This window comes from Protopterus annectens, chromosome 3.part0 (genome assembly GCF_019279795.1).
Source record: "Protopterus annectens isolate FY-2018-M chromosome 3.part0, PAN1.0, whole genome shotgun sequence".
Lineage (NCBI taxonomy): Eukaryota > Metazoa > Chordata > Ceratodontiformes > Protopteridae > Protopterus > Protopterus annectens.
Window position 1 is genome coordinate 1,092,039,288 of NC_056731.1, and position 21,750 is coordinate 1,092,061,037.

Genomic DNA, 21,750 nt, shown 5'->3' on the forward strand with positions numbered 1-21,750 from the left:
TAAAACCATTATTTCAGCAGAAATAGTTGCACATTAAAATAAGTACGACATTTGTTTTAAAACTTCAGACCACAGTGAATGAACACGTCCTCAAGTCATTTGCATTTTCAGACCTTGTCATGCCTTCAGATTATGTAATCTAATGACTAATATAGAATAAAAATAGTTCTTAAATGTTCACATTTATGCCTTTTATCACTTAACTGATGGTTAAAGCAACAACTACTAGCCATGTTACTATGCCTTAGAATAAAAGCACAGGGCAATCAGAGACAAAAACCAACAGACGTGCTTTATAAGAGCATTTCCAAATGCCAGCATCATAAAATATGTTACTTCTAGAACCCATTAAACAGGCTTTGTCATAACAAAAACATTTCAGTCATGGTACAAGGAAAAACATCAATTCCTTGCCTTGGTTTAGGAAAAATGTGAGTGTAGAAAGGGTTCAGGAGACATATGGAGAAACAAGAAAGTACACAGCTAAGTACAGAAGTGTTTGATTGGAACAAAAAGGTTAGTAGAAAAAAAAAGAAACATCTTACATTAGTTGATACATAAAGATTTATATTATGTTCCACCTTCTTATAGGTTCATAGTTTCATAGGTGTGTACTAGACTAATGGCCCTGGAGCCTTTACAAGCCTAGCCCATAGGATTACCCTGGCATTGTGTCACCCGACCTTAGTTCCTAGTGACTCTGTCGAGTAGAGCCACTGGAGTGATCCCCGGGGTGAATTTTCTATTTCCCATCCACTCATCAAGATTTCTCTTGAAGAGGGCCCGTGAGGTGCTCTGCTTGACATGCATGAGAAGTCTATTCCATAGCATGGGCAGTCTCTGGGTTATGAACCTGTCCGTCCAGCATGTTCTGTTGACTGTGGTAATGAGGTTGAGGCCTCTGGAGCGTGTGGTGCAGAGGGATTGGGATTTCTTTAGATGCAGCATTTTCTAACAGAGCTGGGTCAGACATTGCTTTGTAAGTCAAGCAGAGATCGCCTCTAAGTAGGCGATATGAGACAGAGAATAGTTGGAATTTTTTGAGTCTGTCCATATAGGACAAATGTTTAAGGCCTAGGATCCACTTTGTGAGGTACTTTTGCGGCTTCTCCAGTTGTTGCAGGTGTCTAGTGAGGGACATGCCAAATAGGGCATTGTACTCGATGATTGGTCTAATGAGGAAAGAGTAGAGGGAGACAATGACCTCTTTCTTCCTGGATGCAAAGCCCTTAGTAATGACATGTGCCACATAGAAGGACTTTCTGACATAGTGGCAATGTGGTGATCCAAAGAGAGGTTGCTGTCAGCTTGTATTCCCAGATCTCTTATATCACTTTCTGTGTTCAGTAGACTACCGTCAATGTGGTAATTCATGGAAACTAGGTTTTTCCCAAAGGGGATGATGACACATTTTTTGGCATTGAGCTTAAGGCCATGGTTCTGACACCAGTTGTTGGTTTCAGTGAGGCCATTCTGTAGGAGGTCAATATTACTTGAGGAGTTAATAATACCTCCCAGCTTGCAATCATCTGCAAACTTTGTCAGCCAGAGTCCCTTTGTGTTGGCCTGGACTTCAGAGAAGTAGATAGCAAACAGGAGAAGGACCCAGGACTGAACCCTGTGAGACTCCACTCATGACTGGTCGACAGTCTGACTTGGAGTCAGCTACTTTCACACTGTGGGTTCTATCTGTAAGCCAGTTTGCAACCCACCTAGTGATATAAGGGTTGATGCCAAGCTTAGTGAGTTTTTCTATGATTCCTGAGTGGGGAATGGTATCAAAAGCCTTGACCGGATCAAGGTAGGCTGTATGAACCACCTTGCCTTCATCCACAGCTCTGGTGATGAGGTCAACCAAGTTGAGCAGGCATGATCCACTCTTCACAAAACCAAACTGTGTGGGATCCAGAGTTTGGAGATTCCCTATATCCTTGTTTATTAGGTCTATGATGATGTGTTCTATAGCTTTGCATATCAGACTCATCATGCTAATGGGGCAGTAGTTCCCAGGGTCTGTAGTTGCTCCTTCTTTATGGAGAGATGACTGTAGCAGTGAGCAATTTGGTAGGGACAAAGCCTGAGGTGAGGCTGTGATTGAACAGGGCACACAGGTGAGGTGCCAGTTCACTCTGTAGTTCATATAGAACACAACCAGGGATATTGTCAGGTCCCATAGAAGCTGTATTCTTGGCCTTGGACAGTGCTGTTTTAACCTGTGCAGCAGTAATACTGGGTTCATCGCAATCTACTGGTATTGTGACTGGTCCTTTTGGGGGGGGGGGGGTAAAGTCAGCACTGAGTCTGCCGGCCAGTATACTGGCAATACCTGTTGGCTCGGTATAGGAAGTACCATTGTGCAGTAGCTCAGAGCAAATCTGGGTATTGCCGTGGAGATTCTTTACATAACTATAGAAGGCCTTGTGGTTGTCTTTACTATCTGCTGCAATTCTGTTTTCATAGCTAGCTTTAGAGGATTTGATGAGGGATCTCAACTTTTTGTTGAGGCTGATAAGGGAGTTTTTCCAGTCTTGGGACTTCACCTTATTCCGCATCAGTTTCTTCCTTCTGTTGTAGAGTTTGTTTATGGCAGGGGACACCAGATTGGCTTCCATTTTTGTAGGAGAGCATATTGGTTCTATTGGGTATGGCAAGATCCATGCATTTATGTACGTGTTCATACAGTGCATTGGTGTATGATTCTGCAGTCACACAACTATTCTCCATTTGCATGGGTGCCGTGAAGTTAGCCACCTCTGTTTTTAGGAGCCCAAAGTTAGCTTTGAAGAAGTTTTTCATGGTGGTTACCTTTGTGAGGGGTGGGAAGGATGTGGATTTCCAAGGTGATTAGTTTGTGGTCAGATCTAACCAGGGAGGAGCTGACTATTGGTGTAGAGCAACGTTAGTAATGAACAGGTCAAGGATGTTGCTACCTCTAATGGGGGTAAGAACAAGCTGGTCCAGGCCATTGGAATTAATGAACTCCAGGAAACGTTGGGCAAGTGTACTGGTACATGAGTAGTTTACCCAGTTAATGGAGGGGTAGTTGAAGTCGCCTAGTAAGAGAGTGTTAGGTTGGACCCTAATATTCTCCAGGGTGCTTAGGAACGTGGAGTGCGAGTCTTGGGACATGGTTGGGGACCTATAGCAGGCTACAACCTGTCTTACCCAATGTTAGCTGCACCTGAAATATCTTTGATACGTTATGTTGGACTACCAGTCTGGAGGTGTGTGCATCCTTTATGAATATGGAAATACCACCACCTTTGGAGCTTCGGTCCAAGTTCTGTGGCTGAAAGGTGTGGAATAAGTTATAGCCTGGTTGTGTAGGGGTGCTTTCTGCTGCCTTGAACCAGGTCTCTGTTACAGCACAAATGTCAATGTTCTCCATTTTAAGGAGTGTTTTGAGTGAGAGCATTTTGAGATTTAGACTTCTAGCATTGAGCAGCATGACCCTCAGACTGCATTTGTTTATAGCTGTTACAGTGGTAATTTGGTCTTTGGAACACCGTCTAAAAAAAGCACTATAGGGATGGTAAGAGCCTTGGCCAGTATCTGGAAGCCCAGGGGTGACAGATGCATGCCATCTCTGGCAAAGCATCGAGGTCTGTCAATCATGTCATCCCAGGCAGACAGATACTGGATCCTCTTAGAATGACACCAGAAACTTAGCCAATTGTTGAAATCAATCATTTTCTGCTTGCAACATCACTCGTTCAGCCTATATTCTTCTCCATAAGGTTTGTACTGCCTGGGGCTGTGTATGAGAACTTGTGCTTCTGCCACATCATGTCTACACAGAGCCATAAAATGTTGGGACAAAAAGGGCAGTTTCCCTGAGCTCCAACTTGTCATGAGTACAAATACATGTACTAACTATTAAGAAAAGCAAAGAACAGCTTCACAACTTGTCAAAATGTTCTATTCATTCAGAAGTAGTTAATTACTGCTATATAATAAACATATTTTTGTATAAACTTCCTGTGCTTTCAGGTTTAGTGACAGCATAGAAAGTTTATAAAAATCCACTTGTTAATATAGAAGCCTAATAATTTTTTTGCCACTTTTAAAGACAGCAGAATGACAGTATACAAGTTGTCACTGAGCAGTTGTGATGGAAATCACTTATAAACAACAGAAGGAGGCAAACAGGTGTGTCTGCTGAGGAGCTGAGCTCCCTCGCTACAGCTCTTTCAGCACAATCCCCCACTCTGGCATCACTGAGAAACTCTCCCAGCTGGGGATTAATCTTTACATTACTAGATGGGTAGCCATTTGACTCAACAACAGAACACACTCTGTCAAAACTGATGACTCCACCTCCACCAGTAGACCCGTCACCAGTGGAGTACTACAGGGTCTGTGCTGGGCCCTTTAATGTTGGGCATCTATTTCTCAAAAGTCCAGGCCAAAGTAGATGACCTCTAGCTCACCAAGTTAGCTCTTGATTGCAAACTGGGAGCAATCATTGAGTTCCCCAACAATGTCAACATATCACAAGAAGGGCTAACACAAACAAATGATTGGTGCCAAAGTCATAGTCTAAAACTAAATGCAAAAAAAATAAAATGCATTATTATTTTTATTCCCTTTGGCAAAATGGAATTCCCTATAAATTACAATATTGACAGCACCCCTTGACTTCCAACCCAGTGGTGCGAGACTTGGGAACACAGGTTGAAGCAATATGAACTTCAACAACCAAGTTTCCACAGTGGTAAGGAAAGCCTTCTACATGGCACACCTCATGGCATCCAGGTCAAGGGATGTTATAACTCCACTGTACTCAACCCTCATCATGCCAGTAATAGAGTATAATGCACCCTTTTGCATGCACCTCACCATTAGCAGCTGTAGAGACTGCAGAGGTTTCTCACTAAGAAAATACAGGGACTCCAAAGCATGTTCTACGTGGACAGGCTGAAAGCCCTCTCAATTTACTCTGTATCGTATAGGCTGCTGAGAGATGACTTGTTACTGGCCTAAAGGGTCATCTCTGACCCCGCCCTAATGGAAATCCTGCACATCTGCAAGTCAAATGGCACAAGAGTCACTCACTCTAAGGATCTCAACCTGGCCTGTGACATTAACAGAACACGCTGAAGAGACAGATATATCTCCCAGAGACTGCCAAGTCTCTGAGATAGACTTCCTATTCACGTAAAACAGAGCTCCTTACTGACCCTATTCATACGCAACCTAGATAATTGGATGATAGACCACAAATTCGCCCCTGGTGTGACACTCATGTCCTTCATGGACAGGGGTAAATGGTATTGACCACAGACCCACTCTGTTCATAAATTTGTTCTGCGAACTACCCAAAAAGAGCAAATGGTGATACTTGGGATTAACATGGCTAGGCTTGTAAAGGCTCTAGGGCAGCTAGCCTAGTAACCTCCTATGGAACCTGTGAGTAATTTTGCCAAATGTGTTTTTATCTTCTAATTCCAAGTTTCAGAATTTGGGGGAAGTGGGGTTCAAAACATCAGACTATATCCACTAAGAAGTTTCAAATGATCTTCAAGTGGCGGGTAAAGGCTTCATGACAACTTTTAAAACAAAACCAGAAATGTAGTCACCTTGCGGTGGTGCTTAGAACTGCCATACACTCTCACTAAGTAAGCAATTAGATACTTGTGGCTGCAGACAGAGAAGGCCTTGTAAGTGTCCAGGACAAGTAGATTAACTGTATTTTATACATTCTGCAAGTAACTGTTTGTGTTTAAGTAACTTTTGTCATACGGTTGGCTGTCCTGCTTTAGAAACACAGATGCAGCTGCCTACGTGATTGTTTGTGTAGCTGTACGTCTTTTACAGAAAGAGCCCTTTGTGGTCATTAACAAATAGGGGCAATGCTATGGAATCCTGCGGAAATGCCAAACATCTCTTTGTAAAGCTGGTCTTAGTGCGGTACTTTTCTGGGCTGCACACACACCTGCAGAGCTTAAATTCCCAAGGGCTGAGCTCTGCACGTCATGACAAGCAGAAGTGGCTTCTGAGTCTGTTTCAACATAGGCTTCTGCTACATATATTTAGTTAACTTGTGAAATATTGCCTGGGGCTTTTGCTTAAATTTGAGTTTCCTCAAGCATGCATATGACATTGTCTTTTTTTGCCTTTAATTGTGCCCAGGGGGATTAGCACCGTGTGAATTAGTGTCACACTGTGTTTAATAAGAGAGTGCATTGTCCTGACTGCCTTTTCATTTCCCAGGCATTGATTTCTTTAGGAGCTTATGGATACCATTCCTGCTGGGTGAAAAGTGACTGGGGAAAGCCTTGTAATCATCCACCATTAATAATTAAAACTACATTTTTTTGCGTTTCTGGAAAGCAGAAAAAATCTTGAAGTGAAATATGAGTCAAATGCCTCGAGTGTGAAGACTGGAGCATTTTCTTTCAGTGAATATTATCTCTGCTATTTTCCAGGCTTTTCATGTACTTGTTAAAGCATTTCCATCCATTTTTAAAGTAAACACAAACAATTTACTTCATCCATCTTACTGTGCAATAGATTAATTAGCAATTTGAAAGACTAAAGAAATAGAATGACATTTCTACTGTTTTTTTTTCTCCATTATTCAAGATTCCCATATTATGTTCTATGTTTCCTCTTTTTAGTCAGTACCTGGCTTTTAGCTGATGAGTAGCTTTCAACCTTCTTGGTTATGCAAACTTCCAAATTACTTACATTCAAGGCTTCTCAGAAAAAGCTGTCACATGTGGGGTTAAGTATGAGCAAACATGACACTGTTATGCAGGGTGAGAGAGAATTTGTCCTTACTATTCTAGGCATTCTGTATATTTTATTATTTGTATTTTATTTGTTGAGTAGCAGAGTGAACTGATCCTTCTCAGACCATTTTGAGGTATGACCTCAGGTGTAAGAGTTAATGCAATATGTACGGACACAATTTTAGTATTGCCAGTCAATCAGCATGGTTTTGGTAGGTGGAAGGAAAACAGCGGGGTACGCAGGGAAACTGTACAAACTGCACCCAAACAGGAAATGGAGGGCTACAACTGAACCCTGGTGTTGAGAGACAGAGATCTTAGCACTGCACAACCACACAACGCAAGCAAAACATAACCCTAGGAAGACAACCAGTGTCACATACACAGAGAAAGTAACAGGGAGTCTTATACAGTAGTATCAGAAGAATAATAACAATTCTAACCATGTGCGACCTGCAGGCCATTCAGAGCAGATGGTTAAAGGGGCGAGCTACCAGTAAGTGCCATCCTGTAATCCCAGATATGATTTTATCAGTTTTCAATTGCAAACTGTATGAGTGAGCAAGTCCCGTAAACAGGCAATGCTTCTAGAATGCCAGGTGGACTACCAATTAAATAAATTAAGTAAATCCACGAGACCAAAAAAAAAGTGAAAGAGGTAGTATTACCTAGGCTGGGGCAGAGAAGAGAAAACCAGTATTAAAATGGGTGGTAGGAGATCATGTAGCTATGAAACCTGTGAGAATTGTGTGGGATGTAGAGAGGAGGTATTCAAGTGATTATTACTTTATGTTCAGAAAATGCCAGAATCTTATCTGTGAAACTGTAAAGACAGAAGGTGCGGCAGCAAGCCAGAGGATCTGACTGCTTATATTTATCTTAAGCAGATCCTTAGTCTGGATCTGATTGTTTATAATTATCTAAAGCAAACACTTAGCCTGTGTCAGCATTTGCTTTTTATGCCAGAACAGATAGAAAAGCAATCCAGCATACCTGACAGGTTGTCAAATAGACAATGTTAAAGAATAATTGGCTGAAAAAAATGAGTATGTCTCCTATTTTTTATCTAGTCTTAGAGACCAAAAGGAATGTATAGTTTTCACTATTTGCAGCCAGTTTCAGTACTTCACCATTTTCTCTCTATTTAAATCTTTATTTCTACCTTTATCAGAAGTTTGTGTGAACAGTTGGCTAAAATATATTTTGTTCTCTTTCCTCTCTTTCCTTGATGCCTATCCAGAGAGGGAACTGTAAGATATTCTCTTATGAACTATGTCAATAAACATGCGAGCAAGTTGGATGAGAAGTGTAACCCTGTTTGTGGAGTCTGCAGGGTATTCCAGTTCTGTGTGAAGCCACCAGAGTCACAATGGAATTCCTAGTGCTGTAAGCCTGATCTTTGTGGCTAGCCCAAGTACTGGAGTTAGGATTCTGCATCTGCTGTCAGAGACCCACAGTGTGGCAGATAGCTCCACTAGGTGTTTCCTGAGTATGAGGTGTGTGTTCTAGGTTCCAACATATCTGATGGGATTCATTTTTTTTTCTAGGAATGTGTCACTGAAACAGATTTAAGCCAATTTTCCTGAAGATCACTATCAGCTCTGCATGAAAGCCAAAGTGTATCACTTTAATCTTCTCATATTACCATCAAATAATGATTATTGTCCACTCCCATACCACCCATTTTGCAATGGCTTTCTGTCCAGTCTCTTAGAGGATTAGCTCAGTAAAGAACTAGAGCATCCACATAAGATATGCAGGACTGTTAGGAATGCCCTTGGTGATGTTATTAAAAATGGTGAAAAGCATGGGCCCCAGTTACAGAGCCACGGGGGGGGTCACTGAGGTAATAGGTGAGAGGCATGGTCAGTCTGCAACTGGTTTTAACTTTGATGTCAGTCTCGAGCTACCTATCAGAACAAACCTGCTGGTTATCCAAGGGTGTACATTTTTTGAAACATTGTGATCTAAAATTCTAAATGTGTCTATAAGGGCAAAACATAGTAGCCCAGTGACTCCCCTATGAGATACCACTTGAAAAAAACAGCCAAAAATAAAACTAATTGACAGATCATAGTATATATTTTTGCCATTTTTTTGAATCTTAGTAACTGCTCTGTCCTGGCGTTCCATGCACCTCCTGCTTCTGTCTGTGACATGACGGAGGTTATTTAAACATGATTTGAATGGTATCAAACTTTTTTTTGTCTGAAGAAGTCCAACGATTCTGTCAGACGAAAAGTGTTTTTAAACAAGCGTTTTATCTGAATAAAGTCTTTTTGTACAGAGGAACTTAGTGGTCTGGAGGATTTCTTGTGGATTAGTTGGTGTCCGAGTATCGTGGTTTGTGAACTGGGATATAAAAGCAAAACTGTTACTAGCAGCAGCTAACATCACTTACAATTGACTTAACTCAGTCATTTCAGCCTTGTCAGGCTCCTGCTGAAGTACTGAACTTACAGCATCTTCACTTCTCTGTTCTGCTAATGCATAGGTAATAGATTATGGTGCTTACTGCTCTGCTACTCCACGGGAAGTAGTTTATGTTGTTTACTGTTCTGATCCTGCACAGGAAATGTTGTATGTTGTTTACTGCACTGGGGTCTGACCTATATTATTATTACTATCATTTGTTTCATGAGTTTGTACTCTTAGGCTGAATCTGAAAAAAGGTTCCAGTGGCTCAATGCAGTACCCTGGTTATCAAATATAATCAAACACTATGTAATGTGTGTGTGTGTGTGTGTGTGTGTGTGTGTGTGTGTGTGTGTGTGTGTGTGTGTGTGTGTGTGTGTGTGTGTGTGTGTGTGTGTGTGTGCGTGTGTTTGTCTGTGTGTGATATCACTTGTCTTCAGTATACCTTATTGACTGATTGCTTTTCTTTACTTGTAATAAGGTTGCGACAAACAAGCTCTTGTAGTTAAGTCAACCTATTTTTCAAATAAAAGAAAAAAATGTATAGAATTCTGGATTAAATTATTTCACTTATGCTCATTGGCTGTAGAATTCATTACCAAACTTGAGGAAATTTGAAACTGGCCTAAAGCTCCTTAAAAAGCCCCTTAAGTGTAATAGGTTCATAGTATTATTTATTTTGTTTGTATTATTTATATATTTAATTCAATTTATACATATTTTAACCATTTATTATTACTGTTATTAACTTATCATTTATTCTGGTATGCTAGAAGAAAGGGGGTTATGTGGTATTATTAATTATATTATTGTCTGTTCATTTTACTTGTTAACATGTCGAGATTTAGACTCAGCAGATGACTGGTGTGATTTGATGTGTTACATTCCAGTAGAGGTTCATAAATACAGAAGGGAATATACAGAAACAAACACAGAAGCACGGATGTGCCTAAGCACAACAAATGTTTCTAATCCTGTCTGAAGAATCAGTTGCTAGTGACAGGCTTAAGCACAGGGAAATGCAGGTTAAATAACTCAGCCTAAAAAGCACACCATAGTTGTCTTTTAAATAAGTCATGTATTGCACTGAAATGATCACTAGCAAATCAGACTGCCATAATATAGCCTATTCTATGTTGCAGTACTGTAAATGTAACCACCCAAAATATTTTTTTAAGTTAAGGAGGGCTAGACTAAGATAATGGAAAACAGGCTAAAATACTACACATGCATGTATTAAAAAGGTGGAGTCACCAAGAAAACTTGATTTTGAGGGACTTTGTCAGGACGAATTCCTAGGCAAAAGGAGTCCAGCAGATAGTTAGCTTTGATGTCCAAAGAAATCTATGTTAGCCTTATGTCTTCAATGAGGCTGGAGTTGTAGCAATATGTGGCCAGCAAATGCTCTATTTCTTGGCTGAAAGATCCTTTACTTAGGCCCATGAACAACAGTAAATAGACTGAACTGCAGGGGACCTGTATAAACTGGGAGGCTAAGCATTATCAAAGGCTTCTTTACCAATCCATTGGGGTGATACAATAAGCCATTACTAGTCCATTGTTCAGCAATGGTCAACTGCCATACTACAAGTTATTTATAATCATAGCTACCTAGCCAAAGCAAGTAAATCTCAACACTACAGCCTGCAGACAGTCTATTGCTTTAGAATGCATACCCTAACATTGTTTTATCAAATTGAAATCTCAGTCAAGTTGAGAACTAGCACCAACCTCCCTGTAGAAGTATACTGATACCAGCATGCACATTGAACGTCCATTTTATGGTCTGTACACATCATTATACTGCTGTGATAGGGTTCATTTCTGACATTTAATAAGAATTTTAAAGGCTGACTTACCTTGGAGCATTCTTTTAATTATTGTTTTTTGTTCTTTGCTCGTCTGTCAGTTAATTTGCTTCACAGGTTGCATGTTCTATGGCAGTGTATATCTGAGTGGGTTGTAAGCTGCTTGTATACAGTTGTTGAGATGTGATCCAAAGATGTAAGACTTGTAAGTGAAGAATGGCAGGCGGTGTCTCAGTTGGAACCAAAAGGGAATGGGAGTTAACAGGGATAAGAGGGGCTTCAAGGAATGTTTTAGTAAAACCAGTGGTGATAAGATACAAACACATTATTAGAACTTAATTTAGAGATGGGTAGGCACTTATAGTAGCAGACACAGTTTAAGGTCACAGATTTAGGCAACATTAATTTCAGCGAGTAAACAGACTTTGGACAGAACTATCTGAGCTATGAATCTAAGTCTGATATTATGTTAGAAGGGACAAGCATTTGGAGTGTTTAATATGATTTCCTCACTGTGTAATGGAACTCCACACATGAAAGAAGGTCTTATATTTTTTTTCTTATTCCTTGCAGGATCCTTAGAAATTGTGAATGTGAACATTAAGGAAAGAAAATGAAAGAATGAGGATGCAGAAAGCTCTGTGAAGTGTAACAAGGGTGCTTTGCAGAACATAAAGGATCTTTTTCACCATCTGAGATACTTTAAAGTACTCAGGTCATAATGAGGACTCCCCAGCTTGTCCTGCTGTTGATCTGGGTCTGTCATCCACAGCAAACACATACCCTGACCTTAACCAAAAGAACTATGCAAAGCCTGCAGCAGGAAAGCAAGGAGGAAGGATCTGCAGATGAAGGTATGCCATTACGGCGCAGTAAACGTGGTTGGATGTGGAATAAGTTCTTTCTTTTGGAGGAGTACACAGGCTCTGATTATCAGTATGTTGGCAAGGTAAGTTTCATACATTTAAAAATAAATTGATTCTGGAATATCATACATTCCAGCCACACTGAGAATAGGTTTGAAACCTTGAAAGTGTAATTTGAAACACCATCTACAGGAGAAACAAAAGTTATTATTTAAAAGTAGCTCTTAAGAGACTCTAATGTAATTTTTTCACAATCTCACTTTGTTCACACTTTATGAATTTTGTGGCTTCTTAACTCAAGTCTTCTATAAAATTCCATAGATTTGAAAGAAAAAATATCATAAATGCCATTTATCAGGCCAAATACGTTTCACTGCCGCATAAGAAACAGCTTGTAATTTTCATTTACTGATAGCCTGCATTATAGTAGCAGGTTTCCAATATCTTGGGCATAACTCCCTAAGCATATGATCACATTCTAGCAAAGATGAATGTTAGGAACCTGCAGAATGGTTGCTTGAGCTTACACATCAAGCTGTCCCTTGTACAAATGTACTGTTAGAATAAAGATTCAGTCAGCAGCAGTCCTTGGGCAGTCCGACCTCCACAGCTGTTCATTGTGTTGCAAGTTCCACCTCCTTCTGAAAAGCCTCATTTGGACAAGCTGTCCTTCTTACTCATGCTACTATTGATGTGAATATGTATAGGTCCGACATACCTACCATGAGCTGCCCTATTGTCATGTGATGCTCTGGAATGCGTGCTTAGTGTTTTCTGTGCTTTACATGTTTGTGTTTATGATGATACATGAGGTTGATTTTTGATAACATATATTGTGAGTGATTTAATTCTTCATAAACAAAGCTAGTGTAGATAGTTGTAAATGGGCCACCCTTTGTGTCCTACATTCCCATTTGTTGCTGCTGTGCTAGAGCTGCAGTCATATTTCCTGATGTCACAGCCAACTATACTGGAAAAGTAATATCACCTGTTCTCTAACCTTTCACCATATCCTATTAGGATCTGTTAGTGACCCCCATATGCTGACCTATGGGTTTTTCAGAAACATGAGGTTTCTGTGCTTTTCCTTAATTTGCACCATCACATGGGTATCTGAGTATATGGAGGGGCATGTAGGACTATGCATCTTTGTCTGCAATGTATTTGCAGTTTCCTGAGAACATAATTTCACGTAATTATACCTTTGAACATGCTTAGTGGGCAGTATACATAACAATCAGAACCAGTGGCAATGAGTATTATTGATACAATCAATGTAAGAGGTTCTCCGGTTCAGTCCTTGGCTGGGGTACCTCCTGTGTGGATTCTATATGTCTTACCCTTGCTTGTATGGGCAGAAACCCAGAAAGGGTACTCCTGTCCACTCAAACATCTCAGAGATATATACAGCAGGCAAATTGGTGACTGTGCATTATATACGTATGTCTGTTTGTGTGTGAGTGTGTGTGTGTGTGTGTGTGTGTGTGTGTGTGTGTGTGTGTGTGTGTGTGTGTGTGTGTGTGTGTGTATGTGTGTGATACAAAAGGATGGCCTGGCAATCTATTTCTGCTCCCTGCTTGCCTAGTAAACTCAGCTGTTTAGGTGGTAGCAGCTCTTCATGGGGGTCACTACAGACATCAGATGTGACTCAACAACATTGGATACATGGATGCCAACATTGCTAAAAGGCCACCTCTGAACCTTGAAAGGATGATCCCTGTTTACATAGCAAAATGCCTGTCTGGGTACAATGAGCTGTCTGTAGTAATGCATATGTTGATGCTGTTCATAGCTTCTTAGGTTCATACATATATACTAGGCTAACAACCACTGGGGTCTTAATAAACCTAACCATGCAACCCAAGTGTATCCCACAGGCTATTTTGCCTTATAGGATGCTTTAAGGGGTGTATGATGATAGTAAAGGCATGATTTAACTGCTGGCCCTGTCTGTCAAAGACATGGGTGTCAGACCAGGGGAGAATTTCTGATTTCCCATACACCGGTCCCGGTTACACTTGAATAGGGTGAGGGAAGGGTTGTGTTTCATATGGATGGGATGCCTATTCTAGAGAATGGAATTCTCTGAGATACGTAAATCACAAGCAAAGTTTAAAAGATCTTGTAGTTCTGACGCTGTTCATTTTGCAGATGTGCAAAAGGTCCATCAAGGAAGGATCTAAGGATGCCAAGCATAAATCCCCACCCGGCAGTTAGTAGAAAACAGGGTATTACTCAGTAACTATGCATGCATCCCTGATACTGCAGGAAATGTAACAAGCAATGAGTTTTGTCCTTAATTAAGTAGTGGGTAACTGACCCCTAATTTGTCATTAGGTCCTGGACTAGTCCAAAGTATAATACGAGGCACTTATGTGAAATCCTGAGGCACTGCAACTCTGAATGCCTCTCCACTGCCACCCATCAAGCAAGATGAGAAGTAAGTCAATATTATCAGGTCTTGCCCAAGCTAGCAGGACAGATTGCAGTTTAACACTATATATGATGATGTTTCTATGCTTCTGTAGTCTACATATAGTTGTTGGAGTAAACTGTTTCACTTTAAGTTAAAATCTATGCACACAGGCTTACATGACGTCATCCTTGCGACATACTTTTGCATAGTGGCTGATGCTATATTCTGTTCCAGCCTGTAGAAGTAATTCATAGGTTCATAAGTGTATACTAGACTAATGACTGCAAGGTCCATATAATCCTGGCAGTGCAACACAAACGTCACCCACAAATTTAATTTCTATATGGGGTAATTTGCTGACTGCCTCTGTCCAACAGAGGCAAAAGTGGCAGACCAGGGGGTGAATTTCCAATTACCCATCCATTGGTCCAAGTTGGGCTTAAATAAGGTTAAGGAGAAGTTCTGATTCAATTGGATGAGGAGCCTGTTCCAGAGAATGAGAATTCTTTAAGACACAAATCTGTCTCACCAACATGTCCTATCCATGTTGCAAGCAAGATTTAAGTCTTTTAGTCTAGTTGTTCTGATGCTGTCTGTTTTGTTGATGTGCAAAAGTTCATCAAAACAGAGTCCAGAGATGCCTTGTATTCCAGGCAAAGATCACCTCTATGAAGTCTGTATATTACTAAGTAAAATAGACAGGACCTTGAGGCAATTATTATAGTGCATTGTGTTTACTCCCTGAATTCTTTTTGTAAGGAAACTTTGTGGACATTACTGCAGATGCATGTGTCTGGGCAGGTACATGCCAAAGTGGGCATTATACTCTGTAGTGGGTCTGAAGAGGGCCAGATATAGTTGTACAATGACCTTTCTAGACCTAGAAGCCATGCCCTTATAAGGTGATCACCACAGAAGGATTCTCTTACTGCTTTTAACATACGTTGATCAAAGACAAAGTTATTGACTAAATGAGTTCCTAAATCCCTGTCTAGTAAATCAACTTTTAGAGGTGTTTTGATAATGTAGTTACCCAGGGTGGTTCACTTCCCAAAAGGTACTACAATGTATTTCTTTGTATTGAGTTTCAAGCCATGCCTTTGGCACCAAGTGTTTGTGTCTGTGTTAGACCTTCATGAAGAGTGTTCTCATCTTGAGGTGGTTCAGTGGCTGTTCCCAGTTTGCATTTATCTGTGAACTTGGTTAGCCAAAAGTCTTTGTCATTGCTTTTGAAATCCAAGAAGTAGATACCAAAGAGGAATGGGCCCAACACAGATCCTTGAGAGACTCCACTGGTGACTGTCTTCTTTTTGGAGGCAGCCTAACCTATCCTGTCCTATCCATGAGCCAGCTGTCTGTCCAGCATGCTATAAAGGGGGTTATCCCTAGTTCTGTAAGTTTATTGACAATACCCAAGTAGGGTATTATATCAAATGCTTTAGCAAGATCAAGGCAGGCAGTATTCACCTTTTCCCTTAAGCATTGCCTTAGTGACCTTTTCAAAGAAGGCTACCAGGTTCAAGTAAGCATAACCTTCCTATGACAAATCCAAACAGGGATGGGTCCAGTGTCTGGAGTTCTCCTATGTCCTTGTTGCTAATTTCCATGTTAAATTGGTCATTAGTTTTGCAAATAAGAATAGTCAGACTAATGAGTCTGTAGTTCCCATGATCTGTTGAAGGTTCTCCCTTATAACAGGGGATGACCATCACAGTCATCTGTTCTAGTGGCACAAAGCCTGTAAAACTGTAGTTAAGTAGTGACTCCAGGGATCCTGATAAATTGTATTTTAGAGTGTTCAGGAGGCATCCTCGGATGTTATTGGGGCCTATTAAGGCTATGTTCTTGGCTTTAGGGAGCTCAGACAGAACATACTTCCTAGTTATAGATGGAGGGGTTATGTTTGATGGTATTTCTGGGGGGTTGGTTTGGGATGAGAGGGGGTAAAGTTGGAAATTAATTTTTTGCTAACAGGTTCATTCTGCCGCCCGGCTTGGTGAATGTGACACCAGTAAATACCAGTTCACCATATTTCTCTGTGCTGCCCTTGAGGTTCTGACATGGGTGAAGAAGGCCTTATAGTTCTTTCATTTGTGAGGCTATCTTAACCACAGAGGTTGTTTAGTTTGACCCAATTAGTCCTCTTAGTTGCCTATTTAGTGTAATAAGAGAGTTCTTATCTCTATGAAAATTACCCTTCCTGATTTTTGCCATGATTGTTTCCCTTTTGTTGTTTAGCCGGTTCAATTTGGGATGCCAACAGGGTGGTTTGTTTCTGGACCAAGTTCTGAGCATACTTCTGGTAGGTACAGCAACATCCATACAGCCATTGACATGGCTGTAGAGAGTTTCTTATAGCAATTCAGCATAAACTACTGTGTTCTGGGGGATTGTAGGGGCATAGAATTTTGACAAACCATGACTTAATAAAAGGCAATTTTGAAAAATTATATGGCTCTTACTTGCTTGCTGCTGCTTGCTGTGGGATTTGAAGTGTTCTTAAGACACTCAGTCTTGCTGGCTGGATTCTGCTAAAATTCAAAGTCTGGTTATATTTGCATTCACAGTCTGTTGCATACAGAAACTTGCAGAATATACACTGATGAGAGAATATACTTTGCAGCATCAACTTTAGAGAGCAGTAACAAATAACTTTTTATAATAAACCAAATGTACTAATGTTGCAGCTTAAAGTACTGTTCCAGCTTTACTTCTCATATAGTACAGATGATGTGAGATATATAACATTTACCTCAGGACAAATGAGTCCCTACCATACCTCTAACATAACTGGATTTATACAGCTCTTTATATACACTTTTGGTCATGCATAAACATATACATTTCCTCTTGATATTCTATTTTGGAGAATTGCTCATCCTGTAGAAACAATACTAAGCTTCCTTGTTTAACAATGTCTTGTAAGAGACCAGCTTTTCTGACAGTGTGAACATCCTGTATTCTATTTGGATCTTTGTACAAGAACATCTGTTCTTTTGCCAATGCTGATAACAGTGTCCTGTTGTCCATGCAGAAAAACATGTTTTTGAGGAAACACATTATTCTGACAGTGTGAACATCCTGTATTCTATTTGGATCTTTGTATAAGAACATCTGTTCTTGTGCAAACATGTCCTGTTTTCCATGCAGAAAAACATATTTTTGAGGAAACACATTCCCACAGTGTCATTGTCCATTCTTTAAAAGCAGATTTTGCATTTTTGTTCTTGCATACATCCTGTTTTTAAGTCTGTAAGGGAAAAATGCCCATTCAGCAGGTTCCTTATTTTCCAAGCCATGGTCATTTAGTATGACTGCAGATCACATATTAATAAACTCTGTTTCTGCATTTAAGCAAGCTTTTTCTTTCAGCATATTTACAACAGAATTAATTTCAGCCTTGTATTCATAATATCTAACAAATTTGACTTGGAATAGTTCTTAACTGTTACTACATTTAGTCAGATTATGGAGATTATTTTGATTTTGAAGGAGACAGCTTTATGGTCATACCTTACTATGGAGAGTGTGACATTGAGGGGGTAGCATTCTGCCATATTTGTGAGTCAGAGGTCCAGTATGTTGTAGCCTCTGTTGGTGACATTCACTATTTGGTCAAGGGTGTTTGCATTAACAAAGTCCAGGAATCTCTGTGCCTCTTGATTTGAGGACATGTAGGTGTCCTGGTTTATAAAGAGATAACTAAAGTCTCCCATGAATAGGATGTTAGATTGGATGGTAAGTGTGTCTGTTAGGTCCACGTATGCATTGTGAGCTTCACTGGACATGGAGGGTGACCTATAACTGGCAAGGATATGGTATGGGATTTTTTCTATGGTAACTTGCATGTGGAGGAACTCCAGCATGTTATCCTGCTTGACTGCCCTAGAGCTATGCTTGTTACTGATGTACATTGAGATGTCTCCATCTTTAGCCCTTGGCTGTGCAGCTACTAGTCTAAAGGTGTGGAAGACACTGAAACCTTGCACTGCCAGGGTACTCTCTGTTACTTTAAACAATGTCTCGATAACTGCACAGACATCTGTATTTTCATAGGCTCATAAGGGATTACTAGACTAACTGCCCTGAAGGGCCATTTTAAGCCTAGCCAATAACCCATAGGTTTATAGGTGTGTACTAGGCTAATGACCCTGGAGCCTTTACAAGCCTAGACCAAAAAAATTGCCCAGGCACCATGCCACCCAATGTTAGTTTACAGTGTCCCTATGCAATGTCCAGGAACCATAGTCAGAATTAAAACCTGTACCCTGTGTCTGTGAGGCAAAGACCTTAACCATTATGTCAAACCCACCCCAATCTTGAGTGTGAGGAGGGCTTGGAGGGAGTGTATTTTTTTTTTACCTCCTGGCATGGGGAAGCAACTCCTTGAAGTTCGGTTGGATTGATTTTGTTATGTCAGTAGTTTGTCAATTTGGCATTGCCTAAAAAGTCATATTGGGATGGATAAAGTTTTAGCCAGTATTCAAAGGTCTAGAGAGAACAGGTGCAGACCATCTTCGGCAAAGCAACCTGGTCTGTTAACAATGTCCTCCCAAGCTAACAAATATTAGATCCCCTTATAATGACACCAGAAAGACAGCCTATTGTTGAAATGAATCATTTTTGCTCATGTTGTGGCATCATCCTCAGCGATGGTAATGTGCTGCTCGATGCTAGACTCATTCCAGCCAGAGACAAATAGTCTGAGAGGTCCATAATGTCTCTCGTCAAATAGTCCAGGGATGTATGCCTCAGGTCATTTACACCTACATGGAGTATGATGGAATCATACTGGTAACCATGGTGTAATGACTTGGTACATGCATGAGTTTGTGGATCCTGCCTCCAGATACGCAACTAACCTTTATCTTCTTCTTATTCAGCCTGGTTAGAGGGGCAACACAATGTCTTGAATTTCTCCTATGACAAAAGTCTTGGGAGGTATGTTTCCTTGCCTTAGGTGCTTAGTGTTTGGGGTTCCATTGAATGTGACTCTATGTGTGATGTTAGGTGTTTCTGAGAACCTTTGGGCTTGCTGAGACATAGCTTTGCTAACAGGCAGTCTAGGCAATCTTTTTTGGTTAGGAAGATTGCTTCTAAGTGTCTCAGCATACATTAGTCTATGCATGTGGTGTGTGCTGTGTGATTTTGGTGTTGTGTGCATGTTTTCGACAACGTGATGAAGAGTTGTATGCAAGAGTTTAGCCTCCAGTGTCATTGTGTAAGTGCACTTCTTGCATACTGTGTCTGTTTCTTTAAGGATTAATTGGTTGTCTGTAAACATGGGACAATTGCTACATTGTCTCAAGATACCAATATCCACCAAGATGACTGTAGAGAAACTAGGAAATTGCATATGCATGCTGTCCAGTCCTTTGATTGGTGAGCTACAAAGGGGTGGTGTACTGTGGTTAGAAGGCTATTAAGTGTGCTTTGTTTGGTGCAGATTTGGTGCTTTATTGGGACAGATTATGGTAAATAGTATTAATTTCTACTAACTTTAATGTTTAGACAATACTGATTTCTGGTAAATCTATAGGTATTGCCTTTCAGTGCTCAATTAGCTGCTCTAAGCTTATCGGTGAGGAAGGTATTTGCTCTATATTTGCTGCTTTACAAGGTACAGTTTTATGGACTGTTATATGAGGAACATTTGCTTTCTATGTGTTTGCTACCGTACAGGGCATTGCTAACCATGGCTGCGCAGTGAGCACCTCTGCACAAATGCACCAAACTTATAATCGGCACAGAAATTTAATTCATACCTGTCATAATCCGCCTATAGTAGTGTTCACTTTGTGGCTTTATAGTTGCCATTTCTGCAGCTAGATTCTAAATAAAATATGCTGCTTTTCTATTTGTACAGATTTTCTCTTTGCAAGTTATGTTGTTTCTAATTGTGTCATCAGGTAACTTGAGCTGCACTATATTCAACTGATGTCCATTCTTTTGCAGTACAAATATGCTTCCCATACATTTTGTCTGTCATGTGCATTTCTTCGATTTATGTTCTATTCCTATAACAAAATCAAAACCTTTAAAATACTGCACTCAGATTCTGGAAGTAGTGCCTAAATTATAAAGGAAGAAGAAGTTAGGAATAAAACAGGCATTGCCTTAAATACAGGTTTAAATCACACAAACTCCATCTTGTGTGCAGCATCAGTCATGTTTTATTCCTGTGGATATGCCTTAAAACTGGATAAGCTATGTGTAGTTTTGAAGCAACCAAAAAGATCTTTAGTACACATCTAAAACATGAGCCCATATGGCTAGCTGTCATTTTTTATCTGACTGAACATGTTTCAAATAAAAAGATTTACAAAGTATATTTTTAGGACATGACAAAATGAAACACAATAGACAGTAGCCTATGTGATAAAAGTAGTGAGGAAACAGGTGGAAATAATGTTTCTACTTATGTGCACCACTTGTTTCTGTAATAGCATTACTAAACAATTCTAAGTATTAGAATTTTCATTGACACTAGTACCAGTTGTAGCCCTGTTTGACAAAGGCAGAAAATGCTAGGCTTGTTCCTGTTATAAGCAAGTGGACCTTGAAATAACCTATTGATAAGGAGAAAAGAAAAATAGCTTGTTCAAGCAATGTGCAAGGCTGCTAACATGGACGAATCTGACATTTTGCCTGCATCTCTAAGGTAATGTTTCACAACGAACCTGCTTTCACATTTTCATCACCTTTAGTTCCTGGCCCTTCATTTCAGCTTCTTTATACTTCCAAATCATCAAGTAAAAGTAAATGTTGAGAAATAACCATCAGTTACAAAAAAAAAATAAAAAAATACTTTTCAACAACAGAGACCTAGCTGTCTACTGCTCATTGTAGTCTGTAAACATACCATTATCTCACTGTTTGACATGGGAAAACGTCAATACTTGAACGCATGGTATTTCTTAGTTGTGACCTTGGCAACAAGCTACTTGTCAGACAGTTGAAGCTTTTTCATTATTAGTACAAAACAGTCACAGTAAGGGAATCAGAAGCATCGGTCAATATTTCTTCTTTGCCAATTAACACACAGCATCATTTGTATCTTGGGACACACTGCAGGCAGTGCCTCCATTTAGATATGTTTTCCTGCTGACACATTTGGGTGTTACCCTGCAGACTTTTTACTGTCAGAAGCAGCATGTGAGATGCCATTTTGATCCTATGCAGCTGTCACAAAAACAGCTGTAAGTCTATCTGCTGGGATGTTTGGTCATATAATTACTGAAGAAAGTCGATTTATTTCCTATTCCCTGCTAGACATAACCAAGTTAGTCTGCAAGTTAACATTTTCAGTAATAGCATGAGCTCAAATGTAGATCAGATCATTTTTAAGCTATAGTGATAGGTCAGAAGAATGCATTCATGTCTCGGTTCTTTTCTCAGTTTGGCTATATCTGCAGCAGTAATTTTAGTTTTTTTTCTATAAGAAATCATATCTGGCACTGTTATTAATCTCTGTTTTGCATTCTTAAAGAAACTAAATATAGAAGTAAGTA

General features: G+C 40.0%; 1 protein-coding gene across 2 annotated transcripts in view; it reads left to right on the forward strand.

Annotated features, from left to right (window-relative positions):
• The window catches only part of LOC122796666 (cadherin-6-like), a 1,044,052-nt gene that overhangs the window by 243,026 nt on the left and 779,276 nt on the right, over positions 1-21,750 (forward strand). For both annotated transcript variants that reach the window (XM_044065326.1, XM_044065327.1), the window contains exon 2: positions 11,531-11,906. In XM_044065326.1, coding sequence (XP_043921261.1) covers positions 11,679-11,906 — 228 coding nt within the window. In that variant the 5' untranslated portion in view covers positions 11,531-11,678. The remainder of the gene's footprint in view (positions 1-11,530; positions 11,907-21,750) is intronic.